The sequence below is a fragment of the Mustela nivalis genome (assembly GCF_964662115.1).
Source record: "Mustela nivalis genome assembly, chromosome: 5".
NCBI classification, from domain to species: Eukaryota; Metazoa; Chordata; class Mammalia; order Carnivora; family Mustelidae; genus Mustela; species Mustela nivalis.
The window spans coordinates 16,575,586-16,593,705 of record NC_139024.1 but is presented as its reverse complement, the minus strand read 5'-3'; the positions used below and the strand labels follow the sequence as shown (position 1 = coordinate 16,593,705).

The window sequence follows — 18,120 nt, the reverse complement described above, 5'->3', positions numbered from 1 at the left end:
GGGGCCAGGCAGGGGTAGTGGGATGTAGCTCTGCCCTCCAGGTACTAACAGTGTTAGGACGTCCCTGGGGGTTATAAAAAAGGCAGAACTCAGTCCAATAGGTTTAGTCTAATGCCCTGTGGGAGATCAGAGGTGACAATAGTCAAGATGTGAATGAGGCCAGTGATTCTGTCCAGGAGCGGGACAGGAGGGGCCAGAAGATCATGGAAGTACTAGAACTTGAGCTAGGCTTTGTTGTGATTTAGCTTATGAAAGAGGAACCAGAAGTTTGTCCTTGAGTAATGTTTCCTGTAACTGACTAGTTTTTTTGTAATGGTTTGGGTCTGAGAGCCGGCTTAGAAGGAAGGGGGCTGTAATGGGGGACAATCTGGCATTCTGCGTTTATGCAAGTAGAATTTTGTTCTCTTTTCTTTGGGTAGCTGCATCGAATCAGGAAGGGTAAGGAAAGTCCCCTGGTTTCTTGTCCGTTGGGTAGAAACAAAGGTAACCATGGAATCAGCCAAACCAGGGATCCTGAGAGGTCAAGGGTGTATCAGCCAGACTTGGCCGGCTTGAAATAAGAAAGCGAAAGCTCACAGAGGCCCAAGAAGCCCTTCTCCCCAGTCCGGAAGCTGCTGCCGAGCAGAGTGGAAAGCCCTCGACCTCAGCCCACCCAAACCGTTGCAGGAGCGGGGCCCCGAAGAGGCAGACGCTGAGCGGCCTGTGCACGGCGCCCGCGGGGGGCAGGCGGCCCATGGATAAGTTCCGGGCGGTGCTGGACCTGCACCTCAAGCATCACAGCACGCTGGGCTACGGCCTGGTGACCCTCCTGACGGCGGGCGGCGAGCGCGTGTTCTCCACCGCGGTATTCCAGTGTCCCTGCAGCGCCACCTGGAACCTGCCCTACGGCCTGGTCTTCCTGCTGGTGCCCGCGCTCGCCCTCTTCCTGCTGGGCTACGTGCTCAACGCGCGCACCTGGCGCCTGCTGACCGGCTGCTGCGCGCGCGGCGCCCGCTCGGGGGGCTGCGGCGCGGCGCGGCGGGCCGTCCTGGTGTTCGCGCAGCTCAGCGCCACCGCCGCCGTCGCGCCGCTCACCTGGGTGTCGGTGGCGCTGCTCGGGGGCGCCTTCTACGAGTGCGCCGCCTCCGGGAGCGGCCCCCTGGCGCGGCGCCTGTGCCGCGGCCGCGACCCCACCTGCGAGGCCCGGCTGCCGCTGGCGCCCTGCAGCCCCGCGCAGGCGGCCGACGTGCAGGACCTGCTGAAGGTGCTCAAGGCCCAGTCGCAGGTCAGGCGCCGGCCGCGGGCCACGGTCGGGAGGATGGGAGAGGGCCGGGGTGAGGGGCGAGCGGGGTTGCGGGGTGGGGGGGCGGCTGGCTCCAGACCCCGGGCCCCGGAGGACAGAAGAGAAGGGCGACTGTTTCCGTAGCGCGAGTGAGAAGGACGGAAGGCGCACGGACAATGGCAGGCACCTGCGCCGGGGGCCCTTGACCTCCAGTCCTACCTTATCTTCTTGATGCGCCTGCGCAGGTCGTGTTGTTCGTCCAGCCAGCCAGAAGAAGGCCGAATTGTTACAATAAAATGGGTTGACCTGGCTCTAAAGCCACCACCCCACGGTGCTTCTGGGCATGTAAAGCTCAGAGGTGGTTCTTCTTCTTCTTCTTCCTTCCTCCTCCTTCCTCCTGATCCTCCCTTCTTCTCTCTTCTTTTAAAAGGATTTTATTTATTTATTTGACAGAGAGAGATCACAAGCAGGCAGAGAGGCAGGCAGAGAGAGAGAGAGGAGGAAGCAGGCTCCCCGCTGAGCAGAGAGCCCGATGCGGGGCTCAATCCCAGGACCCTGAGATCATGACCTGAGCCGAAGGCAGAGGCTTAACCCACTGAGGCGCCCCACGCTAAGAGGTTCTTGAACAGGAATGCTTGTTTCTTTGGATTTGTCAAAATTCCACGTTTTGAATTCTAGCATAGTGAATTCTCTGGGCCTTGGACATGACTTGGAAAATGATTTGTCAAGCAGTTCTACCGAGGGTTTTGGGAGTTATTGCCACTTCTTAAGAGACCAAGACCTGGGGCGCCTGAGTGGCTCAGTGGGTTAATCTTTTGCCCTCTGCTCGGGTCAGGATCCTAGGGTCTAGGGATTGAGCCCCACCTCGGACTTCTGCTCCACAGAGAATCTGTTTCTCTCTCTCATAAATAGATTTTTAAAAAGGAGAGAGAGACTAAGACCTAAAACTGTTGCTTGATCATCATAATCACTGTGAGTAGTTCAAACTCTAGGTAGGAATTTTAAAATTTGGGGGCGCCTGGGTGACTCAGTCGGTGAAGCGTCTGCCTTTGGCTCCTGTCATGATCCCAGGGTCCCGGGATGGAGCCCTGGGTGGGCTCCCTTCTCAACCAGGAGTCTGCTTCCCCCTCTCCTTCTCCCTCTGGCCCTACCCCCTGCTCCTGAGTGTGCTTGCTCTCTCTCTCTCTCTCTCTCGCGTGTGCGTGCACACACACACTCTCTCTCAAATAAATAAATAAAATCTTTTTAAAAAGGAATATATATATATATGTATATATATATATATATACATATATATAATAAATGTGGCTAAATTGCTGTTTTTTTTTCTGTGTTTTTTTTTTCCCTCAGGTTCTGGGCTGGATCCTGATAGCAGTTGTCATCATCTTCCTTCTGATCTTTACATCTGTCTCCCGATGCCTATCTCCAGTTAGTTTTCTGCAGCTGAAATTCTGGAAAATCTATTTGGAACAGGAGCAGCAGATCCTTAAAAGTCAGGCCACAGAGCATGCAACAGAACTGGCCAAAGAGAATATTAAATGTTTCTTTGAATGCACGCATCCAAAGCAGTACAACACCCCCAGTGTCAAAGACTGGCAGCAAATTTCCTCACTGTATACTTTCAATCCAAAGGACCAGTACTACAGCATGTTGCACAAATATGTCAACAGAAAAGAGAAGAGTCAGAGTATCAGATCTAACGAAGGAGATGTAGTGATTCCCATTCTTGGCTTTGTAGATACACCCGGTATGAACACTGCTGCCGAGTTATGACCCTATGAATGAATATAGGGAAAGTTCTTTTGAGTTTTCACTTCATTAAATAAAAAGCTTTGGTATCGTGTATGACTGCTCTTTTTTAGATTTTTCAAATTGTGGAAACAATTTTAAATCAAATGAAAAATTAGTACTTTACCTATTTCTTATATTAATTATAAAAAAAGGAAGCAAAGTCTGGTGACTCACTCAAAATGACAGACTGGAGCTAGGTCAGAAATTTTATATCCCTGGTCTAGGGTCCCTTTCATTGAATAATAATGAAGTCAAATAAAAGACTTCAGTAGCAGAAACTGAAAGAACAAACGAACTTCTGACCTTTCTTTTAGGTTATCTGATGTTAACTTCAAATTCACTGTCTTTTTTTTTTAATGATTTTTTTAAAAAGATTTTATTTATTTATTTGACAGAGATCACAAGTAGGCAGAGGCAGGCAGAGAGAGAGGGAGGAAGCAGGCTCCCCACTGAGCAGAGAGCCCGACTCGGGGCTCGACCCCAGGACCCTGAGATCATGACCTGGGCCGAAAGCAGTGGCTTAACCCACTGAGCCACCCAGGCGCCCCTCAAATTCACTGTCTTGTAGATTACACCTTGTTTAGAACATTAAAATACTGGCATTTGGGGTGCCTGAGTGGTTCAGTGGGTTGAAGCCTCTGCCTTTGGCTCGGGTCGTGATCCCAGAGTCCTGGGATCGAGCCCCGCATTGGGCTCTCTGCTCAGCGGGGAGCCTGCTTCCTTTCCTCTCTCTCTGCCTGCCTCTCTGCCTACCTGTGATCTCTCTCTGTCAAACAAATAAATAAATTCTCTTAAAAAAAAAACTGGCATTTTGTGGTGGTTACTAAACAAAAACCCAAAAAATCATCATGAAAAGGAAAATAAAATTAAAAAAATACAAAACATGGAAAACTAGGATAATTGCAAGCAAAACTGTTGGTTTTCACTTGCAGGATCCAAGGGAAAATTTTAAAGGATTTTATTTATTTATTTATTTAATTTAGTGATTTATTGATTTAACCCAAGATAGCCAAAATACTATCATTTCAACATATCATCAATCTTGAGAATTATTAATGAGCTATTTTGCCTTTTGTGTGTGTGTGAAATTGTGTCTGTGAAATCCAGTGTTTTTTTTTTTCCAATTCCAACTTCTTTTTTTTTTTACTTTTTTTTAAAATTTTTTATTTTTTGTAAACATATATTTTTATCCCCAGGGGTACAGGTCTGTGAATCGCCAGGTTTACACACTTCACAGCACTCACCATAGCACATACCCTCCCCAATGTCCATAACCCCACCACCCTCTCCTTCCCCTACCCCTCCCCCCCACCTTCAGTTTGTTTTGTGACATTAAGAGTCTTTTATGGTTTGTCTCCCTCCCGAGGCCATCTTGTTTCATGTATTCTTAAAGGATTTTATAATGGAAAATTTCAAATATACACAAGAGTAGAGAGGATAGTGTTATGAACCCCTGTAGAGTCATGACGCCTCTTTGACATAGTACAGAAGCCCGATAAAACATTTACCATACAAATAAATGTAGAAATACAGGTTATGACCAGATTTAGAGGACGGGAGGAGACTGAAGAAATCTGTGAGAAACTGAAACCGAAAAAACAGCAGAGCATTTCTGTTTGTAGAATAGCATGGCAAGGACGGAGGTGAGAAAAATCTTAGCGCAGCTGGGAGCCTTAAAGGTAACTGGAAGAGGCAAAGCAAGGGACAGGTCATGTAGCTCCTTGAAGTCGTGCAAAGGAGTTTAGTTTTCATGCCATGAGCATTTTAGGAAGATTGTTCTGATATTCTTGTGGGAAAGTTATGGTGGGGGATAGGAAGAGCCAACATGGGAATGGAGAGACTGGTCAGAGCACCACTGTCGTGAAAAGAGGTGGGAGTGAACTTGAACTGGGTTGCTGGTGATGAAAACAGACGTAGAGAGGTTCAAAGTAGATTTTGAACATAGACATACAGGCTTTATTGTTGGAGAGGATACAAAGATTTATTGAAAGCAAGGGCGTCTATAGATAAAATTCTGTTGCTTGAAAATACCAGGGGACAATAGATTGTCATTTATGCACATCCCCCAAATTTATGGCTGTTTTGTATATTTTTATAAGGCATGAGGGCACCTGGGTGGCTCAGTCAGTCGTTAAGCAGCTGCCTTCAGCTCAGATCATGATCCTAGGGTCCTGGGATCAAGCCCCACGTCAGGCTCTCTGCTCAGTGGAGAGTCTGCTTCTGCCTCTCCCACTCCCCCTGCTTCTTTCCTTTCTCGCTGTGTCTCTCTGTCAAATAAATAAAATCTTAAAAAGAAAAAAAAAAGACATGAAAATTGGGAAAGAGTTGAGCACCGGCCCTACTTAGGCCTTCTTACTCTCAGCAGATCTGTGTTGGCCTCTACTTGCCTTTGTTGCACAGGGTCATTAAAAAGAACTAGTCAGCAGAACTGAGTATCTTCTTGCTGTGCCATGTATTACAAGAAAGTTGATGGCAGAAACTGCATGATCAGTTTCTTTCTATTCCCCAATGAGTAGTTTTGAAAATTGTAACATGCTTACTTTTACTTTGCTTCTTTTATTTCATTTTCCCATTTCTTTGGTATAATCTTCTCTCTCAGTGTTCCCCCCGCCCCTGGTCTGCTATATTTTCCTTTCAACTTCAATGGCATAGTCTCCTTTTGGCTGACTTATGCAGCACTTTATCTTGCACATTATTAATTATTTATTAATTATTAATTATTGTTAAAGTATATATGGTTAAGAGAAGAAATGATAATGGTAGAGAGCTGTGTGAAGTAAAAAATACTTCACTCATTTGCAACATATTTTTACCAGAGGAAGCCATGAACTCTGTGTCTACACAAATATTGTTGTATTCTAAATGTGGTTCTGCAACTTTGTCACATAAAGTATCCTTGTTCTATGTCTGTATGGAACAGTTCCTCTCATTAAAAGTTGCTGCATGGTATTGTACTGATTAGTAGGATATGATCCCTTTTTTGTTAAAAAATACGCATACACATACATTCAAATAAAGTATATATATAAAGTATATATAAATTTGTCAAATTTGGTCAGTTCTCAAGACTACTAATGAGGCAGAAGATTTTTTTCTTTAAACCTCATTTTTTTTTTTTTTTTTGGTAGGGAATGATAAATGTTAACTGTATAATTAGAAAAGGTTTAAAAGATTAAGATATAAAAAGATTAAATTAAAAGATTAAAAGATTAAGATCCAAAAAAGATTAAAAGATTAAAGGCTTACAGATATGTAAGTCCTGCAGTCAACAGGAAGTTTAGTATGTCTCTCTTCATTTCATTTTCACAAGTTTGTGGGATACCCGTGAAACACATGACTGACACTTCCAAGTGGAAGAATTGAAGGTTGGAGTGGTTGTAGTACTAGTCCAAGGTCATACCGTCAGTGGAAGGCAGAACTATAACTAGGGAACTGAGCCTCTCTGGATCACATGGTTCAAAGTGGTCACTTGGTGTTTTTATTCCTGGGCCAGGTTTTTCCTTTTTTAACCCACATGCTCTCATGTGCAGAAAGATGCAGATGTCTTTAGTGACCCTTAATATTTTTCATCCCATTCAGGATCCTGACAACTGTAGATAGCTGAGACCACTTTGAATAAACAGTGATATCAGGACATAGCAGTTAATTCATGGTGGGAACATGGTCACCACTGTTTGGTAGGACACACTACTCCTGGGAGCCTGTTCCCATATAGACTCATCACAGGCCCACAAGCATTTCTACAGGTGGTGCATACAGTTGATCCTTGAACAACTGGGGCTTAGAACTGATGCCCACACAGTCAAAAGTCCATGTATAACTTTTGACTCCCCCCAAACTTTAATACTCACCTATTGTTGACTAGAAGCATTAATGATCACGTAACTATGTATTTTATATGTTCTATGTATTATTTACTATATTCTTACAATAAAATAATCTAGAGAAAAGAAAATGTTTTGAAAGTTGTAAGGAAGAGAAAGTATATTTACAGTATTGTTCCGTATCAAAAAAATTCCACATATAAGTGGACTTGTGCTGTTCCCATCTATACTGCTCCAGGGCCAACTGCATTTATTTGCTGGCTTGCCAAATGATTCTTTAGAATCACCTTGGTTTCCTGCTGCCCTGAAGACTCAACTTCAGAAAAAATTCAGTCACAGCACGGATGATTCCGTGCTGTGCTGGATTCGGCAAGATGATACAATTTACAGAGCATCATAAGATGAGGCATGGTCTCTTTGCTCTGTTCAAAGTCATGTAGATACATCAGTGCTCTACAAACTGACTAAAGAAGTAAGTCCTGAGGGAGCATCGGCAGATAGACTTAGCCCCCTACACAAACGTCTCTGGCTGGAAGACATCTCGAAACCCCCAAGTTTCATAACACCTTATCTACCAGGTGTCTATTGTAAAAAACTCTTCCCGAAGCAAAAGATGGAGAAATGCTCCCTGAGTCAGCCCCAGCCCCAGCTGCCCCTGCCTGTTTCATCGGGGCAGACTCCCACAGAGTGGCTGCATGTGTCAGACACTGGGTCTGCCCTGAAAGCTCAGCCTTAAGTTGACCGTCTTCTGTCTCTTCCTCTTCATTGCCTCCTTACGAAATCTCTCTTGTGAATTGCAATGTAAAGACAGTGGAATTGATTATATGACATTCTTATCTAAGGCAAGAGAACTGAGTCAAAAAAGGGATATGGTCTGTCAAGATCCTTTGCCACAAGGAAGAAAACATTAAAAGTTCCAAATGAAAGAAATTTCTCTAAGATTCGGCAATTTATTGTCATTTAAAAAATTGTGGATATCCAACATAGAGAAGAGTAGATGAAACATTTGTGTACATTTCACAGGATAATTACACAGGAAACATCTATCTAACCACTGCAGAGCGGAAAGAAAGGGTACACCTCCAGCACCCCAGAAAACACCTGCTCCAAGTGTCACTCTACAGTCTTAACTCTCCCTGCCTAAAAGTGGTATGTGTGTGGTGGTGGTGGGGATGGTAATCATTTACTTACTTTTATTTATAGTTTTACCATCTATGTGTTCATTCCTAAGTTAATGTATCTGTTTTTGAACTTTATATGAATGAAAACATTCTCTAATCATTTCCCTGAGAATTTTTGTCACCTTTTTCACTTTTATTTGATGGATTCACCCATAGTCCATTTAGAACAACTTATTTACTTTGATTGTTGGATAGTATTCTACTACATGAATATACCCCAATCCAGTTGTCCATTTAACTACTGATGGACATTCGATTTGTTCTCAGTTTCTGGATCTTACAAGCAATATTGGGGTGAAGCTTTGAACTCTAGTATACGTGTGCAAGTGTCGCTTCAGTTTGTGTAGACATACTTCAGTTTGCTAGATAATATCAAATGTTTGCCCTAAGGTGTACCAATCTACACTATTAAGAGAGTTCCCACTGTTTCTCGCCTCTGCATCTTCCTAACCATTAAAGCTTTTTGGTATCTTTTCCTAGATCTCCCAATCATTTGGATACCCTTTTACACAAAATGCCTATTTAGGGCTTTTGCACATTTTTTTTTTCCTTTTTGGATTGTCTTTTTCCCATTTATTTATGTGATATCATTGTTATTTATACACGTAGACTACCAAATATTTATTGAGTGCTTGCTTTGTTCTGGGCATGTTCTTGACACTTGGAATACATCAGCAGACCAAGAGCAAAGACCCTGACTTTGTGAAGCTTACATTCTAAGGGAAGAGAGAGGTAGCAAATAGTAAGGATAACAAATAAGCAAATAATTGAATGTACCAAAGAGAAAGAAGACTGTAGGGGGAAAAAAAAAACACAGAGAAAGAATACTCTAAGAGCCATTAGAAACGCTGGAGTTCTGAGAGCTGCTGTCCTCACTCACTTTTGAGTAGTCACTTTTGAGCCGAGCCTTGGAGGAGGAGTTTAAGGAGTTAGTCGGCCTAAGTATTGAGCTAGGGGACAGAAGAAGACCATGAGGTCAGAGAGTTGAGGGGGTGGGGGCAGGTCACATAAAGGTCACTTTGGGCCAGTGTGAGGATTTTTTTTTTTAAAGATTTTATTTATTTATTTGACAGAGAGAAATTACAAGTACACTGAGAGGCAGGCAAGGGAAACAAAAGCAAAAATGAACCATTGGGGGATCATCAAGAAATGCCCGTTTCTGACAGGCATTAAGGAAGGCACATGATGTGATGAGCACTGAGTGTTATATGCCCCTGATGAATTACTGAACTCTACATCTGAAACTAATGATGCACACTCTATGTTGACTAATTTAAATTAAAAAAAAACAAGATAAAGTCTTCTGCACATTGAAGGAAACAATCAATAGAACTAAAAGGCAACCTGCAGAATGGGAGAAGATATTTGCAAACAACATACCTGAAAAAGGCCTAGTATCCAGAATCTATAAAGAACTCATCAAAATCAACACCCCAAGAATAATCCAGTGAAAAAATGGGCAGAAGACATAAGCAGACATTCCTCCAAAGAAGACATACAAATGGCCAACAGACACATGAAAAAATGCCCAACATCACTCATTATCAGGGGAATATAAGTCAAAACCGTGATGAGATACCACCTCACACCAGTCAGAGTAGCAAAACTTGACTCAGGAAACAACAGGTGTTGGCGAGGATGCAGAGAATGGGGAACCCTCTTATACTGTTGGTGAGAATGCAAGCTTATGTAGTCACTCTGGAAAACAGTGTGGAGGTTCCTCAGGAAGTTAAAAATAGAACCACCCTATGACCCAGCAATTGCACTAGTAGGTATTAATCCAAAGGAAACAAAAATGCTGATATGAAGGGGCAGCCACACCTTGATGTTTATAGCAACACTATCAGCAATAGCCAAATTATGGAAAGAGTCCAGATGTCCATAGGCAGATGAATGCATATGGTATACCACATCTTCTTTATACACACACACACACACACACACACACACGTAATGGATATGGCTACATCTTCTTTATATAGATATAAAGAAGTTATATGTACATACATATACATACATATGTACATATATATATAACTTAGCCATCAAAATGAATGAAATCTTGGCATTTGCAGTAATGTGAATGGAACTAAAGTGTTTTATGCTAAGTGAAATCAGTCAGAGAAAGACAAATATGATATGATTTCATTCATATGTGGAATTTAAGAAACAAAACAGATAAAAAAAGAGGAAGGGAAGGAAAAATAAAATAAGATGAAAAAAGAGAGGGAAACAAGCCATGAGAGACTGTTAAATATAGAGAACAAACTGAGAGTTGTTGGAGGGGAGGTGGGTGGGGGAAGGGCTAAATGGGTGATGAACATTAAAGAGGCCAGTTGTTGGGATGAGCATTGGGTGTTATATGTAAGTGATGTATCACTAAATTCTGCTCCTGGAACCAATACTACACTGTATGTAAATTAACTTCAATTTACATTAAGAAATAAAAAAATAAAAATAGAGCCAGTAGCACAATAGTGGTGATAATTTTTGGATTTCATTGATTTTCAATTTAGGTTAAATAAGTTTTGAATTTGTCATATTTTAAAGACTGTATTTATTTACTCCAGGAATGATTTTTTTGCAATAGATTTTGTGGTATGACTTTTATTTATCCTTGTGTGTGTGTGTGTGTGTGTGTATGTAGTTTTGTTTCTAATCCAAATGATTACATATGTGTGATTTAGAAAGCCTTGGAAAAAGATTTAAAAAATAAAACTCTGTGAGTTATTTTTAAACGATTCTCCTTGTCAAGTTTTGGGCTCCACTCAGCCAATGTCTTTATGTTCACCATTAACTTCTTAGTATATTCATTTTCAGTCATTTGAGAAACATCCAAACATATATTGAGAATACCTACCACACGTGGGAGTCTTTACAATACTGTGATTAACAGCTCAGTCACTGGAGACAAAGTAGTGTAGCCTGGGTGGCTTATGACCAACAGAAACATCTCTGACAGTTCTGGAGGCTGAGAAGTCCAAGATTAAGACACCATCAAGCTCAGTGTCTGGTGGGTGTTCCTTTCTTGGTTCATAGATAGCTGTCTTCTCACAAGGTAGAAAGAGCAAGGGAGTTCTCTGGGTCTCTTTTATAACGGCACTAACCCCTTACATGAGGGCTCTGTCCTTATGACCTAGTTGCCTCTAAATTCCATCACACCAAATGGATTGTATTATTTGAGAGAACACAGAACTTGGGACACCATCATTTAAAAAAAATATTTATTTACTTTAGAGAGAGAAAGAGAGCAGTGGGGAGGGCCTTAGGAAAAGGGAAACAGAATCTCAGCAGACTCCGCTCTGAGCGTGGAGCCTATCGGCAGGCTTGATCCCATGACCCGGAGATCACAACCTGAGCTGAAATCAAGAGTTGGATGCTTAACCAACTGAGCCACCTGGGCGCTGGGGCAACATCGTTTTAGAGCAAGTAGTAATCAAGCATGTTCCTTGTCTAAGAAGGATATTATTTTATCTCTCAATATTGCTTGCTGCAAACACACCCTGAGAAATGGCCTGGGTAAAAAGCAGTCAGAGCCTTGCATTCCTGGCCTACTAGTGAGACATGTGAGAGCACGAACAGTACTTTCTGTCTTTCAAGCCCTCTTTCAGATCAACTTCCTACTCAAAACATTCCCCAATGTCATCAGTCCACACTAACTTCTTTCTCTGAACTCTTATGACTGCACCTCTCATAGTCGCTGTAGCATTCATCATGTATCTCTCTGTGTTACAGTAACTGTGTTTTCTCTTTCTAGCAGGATTTTTTGCCTTCTGAACTTAAAAAACATCTTACAAATCCCACAAACAGCAACAAAACTGATAAAAACAATTAAGATTTAAATATTTTTAAAAATTTTATTAAGATGAAAAATTTTTAGGGGCACCTGGATGGCTCAGTGGGTTAAAGCCTCTGCCTTCGGCTCGGGTCATGATTCTAGGGTCCTGGGATTGAGCCCCACATCGGGCTCTCTGCTCAGCAGGGAGCCTGCTTCCCCCTCTTTCTCTCTCTGCCTGCCTCTCTGCCTACTTGTGTTCTGTCAAATAAATAAATAAAATCTTTAAAAAAAATGAAAAAAGTTTTAAATATGACAAATGCTTCTTGAAATTTTAAGAGACAAGATACATATCCATAGATAGTAAATCTGCACTTTGATAAATACATTATCATTGCTGTACTGGAAAATATGTTCCCAGATGAGGCGATCGCATATTATTTGCTGATCTTTTCTGTAGGACACTGCATTTCTTAAAGGCAGATTATAGAATAAGAAAAGCAATTATATAAATATGTCTAATAAACATAGTAAAGGAATAAAATTTAAAAGACAGAAGTTGGTTTCTGTTTTGTTTTGTTTTTTTCTTTCATGATGTACTCACCAGCAATTTCGGTTTCTGATGTTCCACAGAACACTGTTTGGGAAACATTACCTCAGATAATCAGAGGCAGATGGAAAATCAACCGTTGTTTGGCTTCCTTCATAATATTCTTAAATATCACAGCCTATCCAAAAATAGCAAACTGAATAAACTCAAGTCTGAGACATGGTCAGGCTGTGGGGGCAACTTATTTTGATGGCCAAGCAAGTAGATGGATACATTCCGGATTCATTAAGCCATACTTTATTTCACAGAGACCAGATCATCATGTGTCTAAGCATCTTTAAAGATCCCCAAAAGCACTTGGAGAGAGGGCAGTACATAAAATCAAAAACAGATGTTTTTCCTCTCAAAAATCAAAACAATCCTAACCTCTTTCTCAGCTCCCAGCTCTGCTGAAGATTTCCTGATGAGATGATTGTTCCTATTCAATTCATATGTAATCTAAGACTAGCTTAAAATGAGTCCATATTCTTTAACATTAAATCTGTTTGCCACTGTTCATACCAACAGAATTCCACAGTTTTGCAGGGTCATAAGCACATTTATCCCAGCTAACAACTGCCTAATGCATATGCAGATGCATAATGAAACTTTCTATAAAAGTCTTTTATTTTCTTAAAATCCAAAACTTCATTCCAGTTCCTCTATGTTCCCACTTCAACTGGAGATCGAATAATTCACATCTATTAGAATTCATGTTAGGGTTAGGGTTATTGGCAGTGAAAGACAACTGAAAAAGGTACTCTGGTTAAAGCTGTTCATTTGAAAGTACATGTTCAACCACAATGAAACAAAGCAAAGGATTTTTTTTTTTTTTTTTTTTTTTTTTTTTTTTGCCTCAGAAAGCAAGTAGAGAACAGGAGAAGAGAAAGGGACACAATTTTTGAAGTTGGAAAGCAGACGGTAAATGGTAATTTTCCTAATGGAACTGAGAAATCTAAATCCCAAGCCAGAAGTGGAGAGAGATAAGAAATGAAATGATTTGTACATGGGACTCTTTTAAAAAGCCCAAGAATTAGCAGCATCTGTCACCCCTGGAAATGGGGCTGGTGGTGGGGCTAAAACCAGCTTTCAGCCAATCCCAGATCTCTGTCCCCATTCCAAGTGGCTGGGCAACCACTTCTCTATACCCTAGGAAAAGATGGGAATTTTAAGCTCTAGATACGGTTTTTCAAAAAGATTTCTGAACTGAGGGACGCTAGGCTAGTTGAAGGCAGGGACATTATATTGAACACATGGGAATTAAGTTAAAATGTAGATACCAAATTTTTATTTTCCCAGCCTTCTTACCCAACCTGGCTCCCAGAATGTTGGCATTCAGGTCTTTATTCTCTGGACAGTAGATCAGAGGAGCCAGATCTAGTAAATCTGGCTGCCCAAGAAAAGAGATTTCCATAAAACAACACATTTTGAGATTCACATTTAAATTCCCCAGTTTATTATCTTATGTTGAAGTCCATAATCTACAAACTCTATCAAAGTTCATATTTTATCCAATTTGAGTGGATAACCAAGGATCTCCAGAGATTTGAAAGAAATAAGAAAGACAGAAGTCAAAACAAAGAGAAAAGTCTACTTGGAGAGAGCAGAAATTACACACTTTTAAAAAATTATTTATTTTAGAGAGAAAGAGAGTGAGAGAGTATATGCGCAGGCGTGAGCCAGCAGGGCGGCAGGGGGGGCGGGGTGGGGGAGGGGAGAGAGGTGGGTGGGCGGCGGCACTAGGAGACTCGGTGCTGAGCTCAGAATCTGATGTGGGACTGATCCCATGACCCCAATATCATGACCTAAGCCGAAACCAAGAGTAGGACACGCAACCGACTGAGCCCCCCAGGTGCCCCAAAATTATACACTTTTAAGAAAACTTTTTAAAAAACTACCATAATGGGGCGCCTGGGTGGCTCAGTGGGTTAAGCCTCTGCCTCCAGCTCAGGTCATGATCTTAGGGTCCCGGGATTGAGCCCCACGTCAGTCTCTGCTCATTAGGGAGCCTGTTTCCCCCTCTCTCTCTGCCTGCCTCTGCCTACCTGTGATCTCTGCCTGTCAAATAAAAGAATAAAATCTTAAAAAAAAATATATATATGTATATATATATGAATATGTCTATATATGTATATATACATATATATGTATGTATGTGTGTGTGTGTATGTATAAATAAAAATGGTGGTAATTTGTCCCTCCATAACAAGATTAGTCCTGTATGGGTTAATCAAGGATTAGACAGGAAAAAATAAAAATTCTAGCAAATTACGAGTTTTAATATTTTCCTGGAAAATCACTGCAACCTCTTTCAAATAGTGTACGGTGGCTTTAAAACATGTCCACAGATTCTGCAAAATGCCTTCCTTCAAGAGGTAGAGATGAGTTCCCTCCCTTGGTTTTGTGCTGGACTTAATGACTTGTTTCTGAGGAATAAGAAAAAGCAGAAAGGACGATATGCATATTCAGAGCATGGGCCATCAAAGGCGCTGCAGCCTCTTGGCTCTCACTCTCTCCTGGACGGCTCTCTTAATGAATTCACTCCAGGCTGTGAGGATGATGAAGCAGCTTCTGCGGAGGCCCATGTGGTGACAAACCAAACCCTCTTGCCCATAGCCACGTGAGTGGCCTTGAAATGGTCTTGAAATTAAATCCTCCGGCTGTTGGCAGGCTTCATATGACAGTGGACTTAACTGATACCCTGAGAGAGAAACCTTGAGAGAAACCCTGAACAGGAACCATCCAGCTGAGCTCCTCTTAAATTATCGTTATTTTTAAAGATTTTATTTATTTATTTGTCAAAGAGAGTGCGAGCACAGCATGGGGGAGTCGCAGGCAGAGCGGGAGGGGGAAGCAGGCTCCCCGCTGAGCAAGTAGTCTGATGTGGGCCTCAATCCCAGGACCCTGGGATCATGATCTGAGCTAAAGGCAGAGGCTTAACTGACTGAGCCACCCAGGCACCCCTGTTCCTAAATTCCTGACCCACAGAGACAGTGGGATAATACATCATTGTCATAAGCCACTAGGTTATGAGGTGATTTATTCCAAGGTAAAGCCTACTGAAATCTGCTCACTTGACTCTAACTAAGGTCCACCCTCCTGAATTTTGCTAAGTGACAGGACATCTCATTTCCTCTACCTGAGTGTCATAGACTTTTCTTCTGCTGGCCATGGGGCAATTTTTCAAGAGAGTTTTGGACTCTACTCATGTGAAAAAGATCCATAATTTTGACGGGTTAAGGAAATGGGGTTTGCATATGACCAGCTACCGACTGGTGTGAGCATCTCTCCAGCCTTCCACGTGTAGTTCTCAGCAATATCGAGATCTTAGTTTCAATTTTGAGTAACTTTCCCCTCTGACTGTAATAGCTAAACAGCAAGACAACATTAGAAGGCTTGAGACTTTTTTTTTTTAAATTTATTTATTTAACACAGAGAGAGAGAGATCACAAGTAGGCAGAGAGGCAGGCAGAGAGAGAGGAGGAAGCAGGCTCCCCGTGGAGTAGAGAGCCTGATGGGGGTCTCGATCCCAGGACCCTGGGACCATGACCTGAGCTGAAGGCAGAGGCTTTAACCCACTGAGCCACCCAGGCGCCCAAGCTTGAGACTTCTTTAAGAAGGTAAATTGATAGAAAACGTAATGGATTTGAATACATTGAGGGAACATTTATGTAAGTCACAAATTTGAGGGTTAGTGATTAGCAGAGAGAAAGCTAAGAAAATATGAAAAAGTTCTATTGTGAACTCCAGGGAAAACCAAAAGTTGTGGAGGAAAGGAAATCTCCTCTTAGGATGCCGCATGGTCCAGTGGTCTATAGTGTTTACACAGTCATGGCGTGGAACCACTGAATATCATTCTCAGACCAGTTCCCATATAATAGGAGGGATGCAGGTCAGGAAGTTGGCCTATATGCATGGTTAGGATGAAGGCTGGTGTGTGAGAAAGCCTTCTATTTCTATGTGGAAATAAAAAATGGTGCCTCCAGCTGAGAAATCAGGAAAAGCTATGTAAGACTATGACATAAAAAAATAGAAGGTAGGTGCCAGAAGAATTGGTTGACAGGAGTAGAAAGGAGGTGCTGATGTGACTCAGGAAATAGTGGAGGGCAGGAGTGGGGGGAGGTCAGGGAGAGGAGGCAGGAAATGGTTTGTATTCTCATTGGACCTTGAAGTGTGTGAATACATTTTTAAAAAGTAAACTTAGAAAGAAAAGAGAAACAAGAGAATCACTAAAATGATCAATTAGAATGTATGGCAAGAATCCACAAATGTTACCAATGTTCCTAATGGGCGCTTTCCATCTTCAACAAACCCCAAGTCGCTTTCAGGGGTCCTCCAAATAAGGTTCTTAATCTCCTGAGAGGAATATCTACATGACGTTAGCTTCCACTTAAGATCTTCCTGTGTTTTCTGAAGTGATTTAAAAATAATTTTGTGACTGGAGCCATCATGGTGTGCTGTAGAGAGGAATTTTGTTTGTTTCCTGAGATGACACAAAATCTTTAATGACCTCTTTAGCTCTGGTGACTGTTTTGTTTTCTCTGTTGATTTAGAGTATGAAAAAAACATTCTGGTTACTGAATAGGTTTTTTTTCATTTTAGCCTTTCCTTCTCTTTGCAATGTCACTCAGAAATTTTTGAAGCAGGAGTTGATTTAATAAATATTTATCATGCATCCATAGTATGACCATAACCTAGTGGGGGGGCAGCCCCATAATAAAAAAATTATAATGTAGTGAAATTTGTGTGAAGATTAATGTCTGTGCACATCAGAGAAATGGGAGAGTGATAATTTGCCAGAGAGCTGCCACAGATATTTAAGGAGTTGAGAGAGGTGAGAAGGGAAGCTTTTAGAAAACATGAGCCCTGATGAGGGTTTTGGAAGAAGAATTGCTCCCCAGGTGGATGAGGAGGGAAAGGATATTGCAGGAACAAGGAAGACCACATGAAAAGTCAGAGGCACCAACAGCCCTATGTACTTAGGGACCAAATTACTTTTGCATTGCCCTGAAGGCAAGGGCTGGGAAGCAGAGCCGAGGGCAGGTCATGGAGGGCCTCGGGAGTCATCACAGGGAACTTACACTTGGCCCTGCCAACAGTGGAGAGGCAGTAAGGAAAGTGGGGATACCATTGGGTAGAGGTGATCATCCTGGTGAAGGATTTTTTTAGACTTGGTATTATGAAAATTTTATAAACACAGAGGCAAAGAGAATAGTATAATGAATCACTCTAAACGCAGATTTCAGAACTGTAAACATTTTTAAAAAGTGTTTATTACTCCAAAATATCAAAAATAAACATAAACAGAGAAAATAATGTGTGGAAGCCTCTTGTACCCCTAAGTCAGTTTCAACAGTTATCAACGCATAACCATCTTATCTACCCTCCAACACACTTCCCTGCCGCTGCCAGTCGGCGAACGGGAGAGGAATGAGGCACAAACAAGTCAGCTGCAAGAGACTGGGAGCGGGGGACCACAGTCGAAAGACTGCTGCCCCGAGCAGCTCCACAGTCTGGCTTTTATTAAGTAAAATCAGTAACCAACGGAAGAGTCGATGAAGGTCAAACATTAGTCATATGCCTTGTAGATAAACAAGGAAGGCAGAATATATCTGTACAAGCAGTATAAAGTTTATAGTTGAACAAGCACATTCAAAGGACTTAGCTAAGTAGCCACAGGTGCTCTCCAGGGGGAAGGG

The 18,120-nt window shown here is 42.0% G+C and overlaps 1 protein-coding gene across 1 annotated transcript; it reads left to right on the top strand.

Moving 5' to 3' along the window:
- The first annotated feature begins 275 nt into the window (after window positions 1-275).
- CALHM6 (calcium homeostasis modulator family member 6) lies at window positions 276-3,104 on the top strand. The gene is made up of 2 exons (XM_082730123.1): window positions 276-1,264; window positions 2,612-3,104. The coding sequence occupies exons 1-2, from the start codon at window positions 734-736 to the stop codon at window positions 3,032-3,034; spliced, it is 954 nt and encodes a 317-aa protein (XP_082586249.1). The 5' UTR covers window positions 276-733; the 3' UTR covers window positions 3,035-3,104.
- The last annotated feature ends 15,016 nt before the right edge of the window (window positions 3,105-18,120 follow it).